At 44.7% G+C, this 10940-nt stretch overlaps 1 protein-coding gene across 4 annotated transcripts; it reads right to left on the bottom strand.

Annotated features, from left to right (window-relative positions):
• On the bottom strand, positions 81–10928 carry TXNL4A (thioredoxin like 4A). Of its 4 annotated transcripts, none has more exons than XM_018039394.1 (5): positions 10792–10903; positions 10277–10444; positions 8142–8211; positions 4317–4420; positions 91–498 (listed from the first exon to the last, which is right to left on the bottom strand). In XM_018039394.1, exons 4-5 carry the CDS (start codon positions 4358–4360, stop codon positions 327–329), a joined length of 216 nt encoding a protein of 71 aa, XP_017894883.1. In that variant the 5' UTR covers positions 4361–4420; positions 8142–8211; positions 10277–10444; positions 10792–10903; the 3' UTR covers positions 91–326. The 4 variants fall into 4 exon arrangements, with proteins under 4 accessions (XP_017894881.1, XP_017894882.1, XP_017894883.1 ...); XM_018039395.1 differs by lacking the exon at positions 10792–10903 and adding an exon at positions 8510–8570 and having other exon boundaries at positions 10277–10391; XM_018039392.1 differs by lacking the exon at positions 8142–8211 and having other exon boundaries at positions 81–498; positions 10792–10917.

The raw sequence follows: 10940 nt of genomic DNA, 5'->3' as shown, positions 1-10940 counted from the left end.
AGTCTCACTCAGTGGTAAAGAGTCAATTCTTGACTACCAAAATCATTAATCTATACACTAAGTTTCTTAGTAAATAAATAATTTTGACCATCCCCATCACTGTGTATTTTATTTATTTCAGTTAGATATGTACAGATATTTGCTGATACAGAAACACAGTGACCAGGCAGACTGAAAGGCGAGGCAATGCCACCCACATTGCAGAATCCTCCAGCTCCTTAAGCTCCGTGTACTTTGCCAAACGCGTTCTCAAAGGCTTTAAATAGTTGAAAATACTTCCACATGAGAATGACCCCAGGGCACGATGTGCACTGGGTGGGCCGGGCTCAGTATCTGTACTTGGTGGAGTAGTCCTTTGGAGACACGACCAGCCCACGGCCCTTGCGGGCCCCCCGGTACACCGTCTCGATGATGTCGATCATCTCCTGCTTGTCCTCCATGGCCCAGTTGATCTTGTTGTTGTTGCCAGTGCCCAGATCGATCATGATGTGCTTGTTCCTGTAAGAGGGAAGGGGTCAGTGCTCACAAGAATCCCTCTGAAAAAGAACCACACGGAAAACATGCCTTACATCCCCACCTCCATTACAGGCTCTTGTCAAACATTGGCACACTCAAGAGGATCCACCATGGTTCAGAAGAAGACTAGAAACCATATAAATACTGTTAAGAAAGACACGTGTTCCTTCTGTGTGCTCTGTAATTCCTTAGGACAAATCACCTACAGGGCAATCAAGGGTTGAAGGACACAGCCTCAGTCACCTGGTAAGCCAAACAGTTTTCCAGGGGGTTGTAGTAACTTACCTGAAAAAGCAATGTGTGAGTTTTTCATGGTGTTCTTATGAACGCTTAGTGTAAATGTTACTGAAAGTCCTATTGACTGTGAAGTGAATGACATTTTGCATTTCTCGATTCTCCATAGATGGCTCTTTCAAGAAGCTACTTTTTAAAATGAATTTATATGTGCAATTCATGAAATAAAGATATTAACCCTTGTTGTACCAGCTGTACTAATGGTTATCGATTTAACTTTCTGTTTTTGAGAGGCTATGGGTCTAGCTGCCAGCTGTTGTTTCCTGTCGTGGGCTCCACCTGGGGCTGCAGAGAGGTCTCCTTCCAGTCAGAGTGAGCTTCCAGGAGGCAAACTGGATGTCATTCTCCTGCTGCAAAAACTCGCTTCCAGGAGTCACACTGGCCCAGGAATCCGGGCATCTGGGCCTGGCCCTGCCCTCCCTTCCACACCTGCCACCCCCAACCCCGACCTGTGACGCCCATGTCTTTGCAGGTCCCCAGATGTGTGGGCCATTCTGCCCTGTGCCCCTGCCGGGCTCACGCCGAACTTACTCAGCAACCTCCACACACTCCCTGCCGCCCGATGACAACCAGTGTTTGTGCCTCTGCAAATGTCTGCTGCAATACCGTGACACGGCAAAAATATAGATGCGGTCACTCAAAAGATATACTCTCCTATGGATTTGGTTTTATCCACAGTTCCTGGCTCAATAGTGCCAAAACCTTTGGAATTGTCTGCAGTAAGAGTGATGGGAATATTTGGACTCTGGTCCTCAGTTCCTGAAGACAATTCACGGCCATAAAGCTGAAATGGGTGCCTTGCTATTCCTAGGCACCTCTTCTGTTACAAGGGAGTTCACGTTAACGAAGGCCACTTCTAGATCCTACGATTGCTTGTGGGTGAGGGGAAGCCCCTCCCACTGGCACGCACACATGCTGTCGCCTGTCACTTCTCCCTGGTTTCCGGTGCTATCTGCTCTGCTGTTGCCATCAGAGGATGTTCTGTGACAGCAGGCACCCTGTCTGATCTGATTCATGTCCCAGCATAGACATAAAACTGAGCAAGACTCTATGTATATACATATTTGGTGAATAAATTAACTAAAATTGTTACTACTCGTCTTAGAATTCTGGGTGGCAGGAACAGCAGAAGGCTTTGTCTCCTTTTCTGAGTGCAGCATCAGTTCTAAAATATCAAAATACACACCCAGCCCAGCACTACTCAACCTCTTTCCCCAGCAAGGCATCTCCTGCTCCTCAAGGCTGGTCACACGTGGTGGAAGGCAGGATCCAAGATGGGAGGACTTTGGGAGAATTCTGAGGGGCAGACAGAAAAGACCCAGACTGCCTTCAACAGCCTGTCACTAGGAACATGGGCTGGGAGGAGGTGGGGATGCGTTACAGGGAGTAGAGGATGCCTGCGACACTCCAAAGTGATGGACGCAGATACCAGCTGAGGACACCTAAGTGTCCAGAAGGCGCTGTCGAGTTTCGTGCTGCTTACAGTAAAACGAGAAGAGAGACAAACTGGTGTAAGATCTGTTAACCAGAAAAATTTCTCAGCCTCTCCAGATAGCAGAAGGTTCTGAAATCCAGAAACAGCTGCTCAACTCTTGACAAAGAGGCCACATAACCTTCTGCGGAAACTTAGGGAAGACCTAAAGTCAGAGTGTCCAGTCACAGGACAGGCTCTTCCCTGAGGAAACAGCTATTGGGCACAGGGCACCCCAGAGCCCAGGACAGGAACCCTACTTGCTCAGGCTGAAAGGGAAGAGCATGCAGTGAGAAGAGCTGACACAACCCCACAATGCTGCTGGCAGGAAGCAGTTGAAAAATGAACCAGCTGCAAACACCCTTCACGAAAAGGCGAAAAATAAAAACCTGCACTGGGCCAGGAGGATGACCCAGTGCTGCACCAGAGCTCCTCCTCCCCAGGTCCCTCCTCCCCATCTTCCGTCCTTGTGAGCCCAGAAGACTGTTTTTCAGGACTGTCCACACTGCGTCCTGGAGGAGGGGCCACAGATAAGGAGCAACCTCCAAAGCTGGCCAGAGAAGCCTCATCCACACCCGATTCTGCAACGGGACCCGAGGGTGGGGACCTCGGCGGGGGCATGAAGCTCTGCAGCCAGGGTGGGCCTGGCCTGGCACGCTGCAGTGCACAGAACCCAAAAAAGAGCCCCTACCTCCCACCTGAACCCCCGGAACTGGGCTGCAACGCGACCACACCCATCATCTGGTACCTGATACCGCACAGAGGGATCTGCAGCTATTTCCATGGTTACTCATTGGTTGATTTTAAAATAAGGGGATTCTCCTGGATTAAGGGGTTCATCTAATCCAATCACACGTGCCCTCTGAAAGCAGAACAGGATGTTGGAGCAGCTTATGAAAAGAACTCAACTCATTGCTCAGGGTTTCAAAGACAGAGGAGCCTCTAGGAGCAGAGAGGGTCCCAGCAGAAACAGACCTCAGACCTGTGACCACCGGAAACTGGATCCAACCAATAGCACCCCCTGAGCCAAGTGGATTCTTCCCTGACCGACAGCCTAGATGGGAGCCTACCATGACTCTGGCCTTCGGAGACCTCATGTCAGAACCCTGACCCTGCCTGGACTCTGACCTACAGACCACCAAGTTTGTTACACAGAACAGAGAGTGAGTACACACCCTGCACACCCCAGCCAGACTTCCTCACTCACTAGGAAGCTCTGCTTCTAGAGCTGGCCTAGTGTTTATACTGCTACTTACTAACTTCTGGAGTAACATAAGAAATTCTGACAGGCAAGTAAAAACAGTGTCATATGGTGATTTCTTTCCAAATTAAACCTCCACAACAGAAATTTTTTTTCCACTTATGCTGTTACTTAACTTTATTACAGAAAAAGCAAAAACCGTGTTTATATCTGCATCAGACTCCTGTGTCTAACCAGTAGCTACTCTGCATTCTCTTTTCATGCAAAGTTTGCATATCATAGGTGTAAATTTATTCAAGGCGATCAGGGAGATTCTATTACTTGAGCCAATGATACTGACTAGGGTCCACAAAAGAATTTTTCAGCTGATAAAAGATCTTTTTATAAGATGTTGTATTTATAAGCAAACTAAAGAAGTACAGGTTTCCCTCTTGGATATCACAAAAGGATGCTAAACAGTCAGTAATATATTTAAAAACTGAGTTACTGTAAACACATTTTTCAATTTAAAAAGTGAGTTACTGTAAACACATTTTTCATCAACAGATTAAATTTAAAGGTATCTTAAATGTCAAAAAGAATGTCCTCCATTTAATTACACTTCACCTAGGTTCCTGGGCAGTTATTTCAAAAGGGTAATTTGTTACTGAGTAAATGGTAAAACTGGAATTGTTACTTTGAAAATTATTTAAAAGATCACATTGATTGCCTGGTGATACAAACTGTATTATGATACGACCACATTACAACTTCCTTCTAAAGATATCTTGATTGCATGAAATGCCCAGACCATCTTTTCAATTTAAATAACAATTTTAAGATAAGTGAACATACCTGAAGAAAAACATGACAGTACACGGATCATATAACTCATACATTTTGTTGAAGTCAGGTACTTCTGTAATATCCACAAGATAAATAACTGCAAAATTTTTAACCTAAAAGTAAAGGAGATTGAGGGGGGGAAAGAACTGAAATAACAAATCAACTTTTTTTCTGTAAAAGCACATTAAAAAACAAAAACAAGAGAATCTGTATATAACAGGACAATTTTCAAACTAGCTCCGCAACAGGTTTTCCCAGGAGAGTTGCCATGTGGACATCACTTCACTAGCATCACAGTCCTGAGCAACTGTCCATTAGCACGCTTAACATTTTCCAGACAGCAAGTTACGAGAGTCCTGCAGGAAAAGTCCACAGACACATCATTCATGCTGCTCCAGGAAAATGCTACATAAACTTTTACAAACATTTAATTGTATGTAGCAAACAAATGCTTTAAAATATGCCCCTGGAATTCAGCCACACATTCCCCTCTAACTTAGGTCTGGACACCTGCACATACTAAGGGCCTAACAACTCAAATCATATTGTAGGTAACAAATATTCTTTAATTTCTTCCTTAATTGCAAGTCCATCACAGAACATTTAGAAAACCCAGAAAACCATATATAAAATTACATCCAATCCCAACACCAAGTTAATTGCTGAGAACATATTTTTACTATATTCTTTCCCACTTTTTCTGGTCTATATGTTTATGCTGTTCTAATAAAATGTGATCATATGGTGATCACACTACAATATTTTGTATCTCACTTTAATTATGAGTGTCCTCATATAAACTGTATACTGTATATAAGAAAGCAATCAAAACTTTATGGCTACTTAACATTCATCAAATGGCTATGCCATTATTTTACCATTCTTCTGTTATTTTTTAAAATTTTTCATGAATATAAATAAAATTTCATTCATATCAATTATTCACATATGAACATTATTACCCTTAAATTTATATACATATTTCATTATTTCTTAAGGATAAACACCTAAAATAGAATCTTCAGAATAAAGGACATGACATTTTGAACGCTCCTTATGATTTCTGTCTCAGTGCCTTTTAGAAAGCTTTTATCAACTTAAATACTGCGGGTTGAATTACGTATGTCCTTTTACCCCAACAAGAAAACAAACTGAACCCCTGAGCCCTCGTTCTCAGAAGGTGGCCTGACCTGGGAACAGGGTGCCTGCAGAGCTCATCAGTGAAGGTCAAAAGAGGTCATACTGGAGTTTGAGCTGTGATCCAACCTGGCTGGTTGAAACAAGCCAAGGGAGAACACAAACATGCCAACTGAACCCAGAGGGCTAGGGAAGGCACCTAGAAGTCGAGGAGTACCCCAGGAGGGGAGACACCAGCAGGGACTTTCCTGCGGGAGCACGTCCTGCTGACACACCAGCCTTGGACTTCTGACCCTCAAGCTGTGAGACAACACATTTCTCTTGTTTTAATCTGCCCAATTTGTGATGCTTTGTTACGGCTGCCCCAGGAACTGCACAGAAAATGTGCATTTCTCCCTCCAAACTAACTCTAAAAACCTGACTGTAATTTACCAGTGAAATAGCATGGGATATGGTTTAATACTACAGTACAAAAACTGAGGGATTAAATGGTACAAGACTGACAGAATACTGGTAACTGTGACAAGTATTAAGTATTAGGTATTAAGTCCACTATGCTCTACTCTCTATTTTTGGGAATATTAAGAAATATTGACTATGGACATTAAACCACCACCTTCCACAAAAAGGAGGGAAGGAAGTTTACATTCACGAGCACCCCTTTTGCTGACAGACGTCAGTGCCAAGGTAGGGGAAGAAAAGCAGTCTCTCCGAGCCTCTCCCACATCCTCTCTTCCTGGTGAATGGAGAGAACACACCTGCAGAAGGCAGAGAGCGAGCTGAGCCCCACGGGGTCACACGCACACACAGATGGAGGACTGCTGGGAGCAGCCACTCGCTCTGCTGCACGACTGCCTCCTGGCAAAAGTTACCCTCTGGTTTATAAGTTCTGGTGGCTGTGGTTTAGTTGCTAAGTTGTGTCCAACCCTTGTAACCCCAAGGACCATAGTCTCCCAGGCTCCTCTGTCCATGGGATTCTCCAGGAAAGAGTACTGGAGTGGGTTGCCATTTCCTCCTCCAGGGGATCTTCCTGACCCAGGAAACAAACCTAGGTTTCCTGCCTTTCATAAGTCCTGCCTGCATCTAATTTTACTAAGCAGAGATATTTTACTTCTTCTCTCATTAAAAAAAAGAAAATACTACAATGTAAAAGTTAGGTATTAACATCACAGTATAACCAAACACACACACACACACACATAGCTTCCTAAAGCATAAAATGACAACTCAATGATGTACAATTTTCACGCTGCGAATGTTGGTTTTTATGTTGAGACCCTCAAAAAAGGTCTTATTTTCTTTTGCCTCCAATGATGAGTAAGGAAACCGTAGCTCATTCAGAAGTCAAAAAACAAATGACACTACTGGCCTTCATCATCTCTTCCTTCCACATAAATCCCATCACGATAGACGTGAAGCCTCACAAGGCTGGGAACCACATCTGCTGTCTTTTCTGGTGGTCCTCGAGCCAACCAGGACCTGACATACCCGGGGCACCAGTAAGTATCCCTAGCTGAATGAACGAACTTCAGAAATACACATATATTTCAAAACTCAGAAAATGTATTATTGTCACTATGGACTTAATTACATAATCCAGAGTTCAAACAGACCTGCCTTAAAAGACAGTCTGTTCTTCCTAGAGGAGGTTACCTGACAGGTCCTCTAGCCCTGCAGCACCAGTTGGCCTCTCTCTCACAGTGACAGTGCAGTTCCACAGTCCTGCATGCCACTCAATGCCACTCACGCATGTCACTAAGACTGAAGGCTGTCAGTCTACGAAGCTCCTCCATTAGCTAAGAACCCACTTAAAATTCTGGACAAATGTTCTTGACTGTCAATTGGTACCAGGTATTTTTGAAGTATCAATATTTACATTTTTAGATAGTTCCTTTCAAAGCCATCAAAAAACTGCATGATAACTTCCTTTTCTCAAACTATTATTTGCTCTGATTGGTTACTGGTTCCTATGAGATTTCTCAGTTGAGCATAAACTTCTGCAGATGCAACCTACTTTATGACATGTTTAAGGAAGAGCCCCGGAAGTCATTCCTAAATAATTCCACGAATACATTTACCTTATATACAAATTAGAAGGTCTGACTATGAGATAGTATCACTGAGGTTTTGCATATTTTAAATTCTACTTGTATGAACTCTTTAAACATACAAGAATTAAACATCCCATTTATTCTTACACATAATGGGACTTGGTCACAGTGCTGGCAAAGTACACTCCCCCAAAATGGCAAGACAAAAATAGTCTTACCTTGAAGCTGTGCATAAAATCACCCACTAATCAGAAAACTTAATTTTTTAAATATTCATTTTTATTTACTTTGCTGCACCAGGTCTTAGTTGTGGCACATGGGATCTTCAGTTGTGGCATGTGGGATCTTTAGTTGCGGCACATGGGAGCTAGTTCCCTGACCAGGGATTGAATCTGGGCCCCCTGCTTTGGGAGCCTGGGGTCGGGGCCACTGGACCACAGGGAAGTCCTGGAACTTTATTTTGATAATAATTCTACCAAACTGCAAACATCTGCAAAATCTTTCAACGTATCTCTATGTTTTCAGTACAGCTCAAAACTAATCCAGCATGAGGTGGGGTTGGGGCTGCTGAAGCAGTCAGTCAATAAAACACATTCCAGGAGAATAGTATAATCAAGTCCAGCCTCAATGTTGGAATTTTACTCACTTTAAAACAGCTGGGGTATCCAAACAGAGCTCGTAACAAGATGAGGAAGATCTCCCATTATCTGCCATTTCTGCAGAGGGAGATAGACAGTTAAATTGTTCTTTATACTAAAACCTTAAATTTCAAAAATTCCTGTTGAACGTCCCCAAAAAGGGCTTCCAAAATTATAAACTCATATTCTGCCCTTATACTAAGCAGAAAATAGAACATTAACAGTTGTGTAACGCATTTCAAGTTTGCATTTTTAAAGACTATACTATTACATAGTATTAGAAGTTTATTAAAATAGAAATCGGGATAAAAGAAAAAGAATAACTTAAAAGACTAGAGAAAAATACTCCAAGTGAGCCCAATTAAACTGTTCTTACCAACAGGTTCCATTCCAAAAAGAGCCACCTGCTAGCAGTATAGCAATCTGGTCTCTGACCGCTACATAGGGATTAGAAAAGAACAATTCTGGTAAAAGTCCCTAAAAACTTACACTGACACAAAATCTGTCTCCTAGCTAAGAGTATCTTGCTGAGTTTTGCTCAGATATGAACAGCAAACAACCCTCACGCCTCTGCCATTCTAGCCTCGTGCTGAGGGCCACCGGGTCTGGACATCCCCTGATGCTTACTCGCCACCTGCAAGGCAGAACCCAGAACACACACCTAAGTTACGTCAGCGTCCACACAGCAGTGATTCACTTACTGAAACAGGGTCTTCATCCATCATCACTGACTTCTGCAGTCTCTGCCCTTAACCACTGTGGCTCAAGTCATGGGGAAATGACTTCTGGGCACCACCTCACTCCTGACCTCTGACCTGACAGGGAGGACCCAATTGGCAGAACCCTGCTCTCCTGAGTTCCCCAGGCATCTCTTCAAGCTCCCTCAACGCCTTTCTGTCCAAGAGGAAGAGGAGGGTAAGGTTATCACCACAGACTCCTGCTCTGACTTGGATCTCCTTGAAGGGATTCAGAATTCCTGGGGGAGCTTCTGGACCTCATCTCAGATCTCCAGTATCAGACTCTCTGAGATGCACTTTCGGTGACAGACACAGAAGGATAGTCCCTAATGTCCAGAGTGCCATCACCCCTACCTCACTCTGCCTGTCCTACCAAAGAGGAGACAGTGAAAATTACTGATGGCAGGTCAGACTACTTTTCAATTCCTAAATACAAACTATATCCTTACACCTGTTACTCTTTACTCAAACGAGTTATTTTAATCCAGCCCATACTAGCATATCTTACTCCTGTGAAATAAATGATGGCTTCAATGTTTCCCTTATTTTTATACTCTTTAATAAAATGAATAACCTCTCAAATTAACATTGAATATTAAACTTTTTATTAATACCCTAATATTTTTGCCTCTTGCCCTATTACTACAGTTGCAAAAATCTAAATCAAATTTACCTTAAAATACCCATGAGACAATTACAGAAAGAGAATTAAGCCCTAGTTACTCAACAGTACCCTACAATTGCTCTTTATTGTCAGCAAAGGGCCACAGACAACCCCCTGTACTAAATTTAAGGATTAGGAAAATTAGTTCTAACATTACAGTTCTACTTTTTCCCAATGTTTCCTACACTGGAATCACTCTAAGCTATAAATCAAGTCACTTACAAAGAGCACCCTGGGGTAAAGAAGGGACTCAAAGAAAAAGAAGGGAATTTACTATGTTGCTACCATAGATGTTCTGCTCAATACATACAACAAATAAACACGGTACCAAAAAAAAGTCAAGTTTTTTAAACTAAGCCATTCAAAGTAAGCTCCTACACTCAGCCAAATGCTGCAAACGTGTTTTGCTCCTGGCACTATAGATGTAAATTTTTGAAAACACCTATGAGTTAAAATCCCTATAAATTAATAAGAATCACTTCTTCAGGGAGAGACATTATGAACCTCTTAAAAATTTGAGAATCTATGGAAACTTCTGCCAGTAAGGATATAAGCTATTCTGGCCAATTTCAGGGAGCCCTTCCTCATACTCCAAGGTCCGCCTGTACTTCTGTGAATCCTACTGCTTCTCCTTAACCGGTGAACTGGCGGCACCTTTCTTACCGGCGAAGCAACAGCAATCCAACAGGATGCAAACACCAAACCCAGCGGCAGGACGTGACGGGAGGTGTGGCTGCTTTACCTTTTCAGCAATGCTGTACAGAACCTCATCCATCTTCATGCAAGTAGGGTCCCAGTCGTGCCCAAATCGAATGACGACCACGCGGTCTTCTTCCGAAAGGATGGCCTGATCAACCTGCCAGCCATTGTGCAGGTGCGGGAGCATGTACGACATCTTGAGCCGACGGGTCTGCGGGGGAGTGGAGGGAAATCACCGGCCAGTTCCTCCCAGCTCCCCTCCCCGGCACATCCACGGGACCCCCAGCCCCACGGAGCCTCACCACGGAGCCCACGGAGCCTCACCACGGAGCCCACGGAGCCTCACCACGGAGCCCCCGGCTCACGGGGGCTCACCCCGAGGGGCAGTCGACGCGCCGCCGGCAGGGCCAGGCCCGCGTCTACCAAGTTCCGACCCCGATCCCGCCACAGGAACGCCTCTGCCCCCCGGCCAAGAAACCAAGGCGAGGGGACCCCTGGAATCGCACACGCGCGCATCACTCGCCGCCCCCTCCCCACCGTCTCCAGCCGCGCACGCACCTCTGCCCACACCGGACCCTCCCGCTCACCAGTCCTTCCGGGCGCGGAGCGCTCCCACAGGCCGTGAGCGCCGGCGAGTGAGCCCGCCCGCCCACAGAGCGTGAGCGCCGGCGAGTGCGTGCGCGCGCCCGCAGAGCGTGTGCGCCGGC

This window comes from Capra hircus, chromosome 24 (assembly GCF_001704415.2).
Source record: "Capra hircus breed San Clemente chromosome 24, ASM170441v1, whole genome shotgun sequence".
Classification (NCBI taxonomy): Eukaryota; Metazoa; Chordata; class Mammalia; order Artiodactyla; family Bovidae; genus Capra; species Capra hircus.
This window is presented reverse-complemented; position numbering and strand designations above follow the sequence as displayed.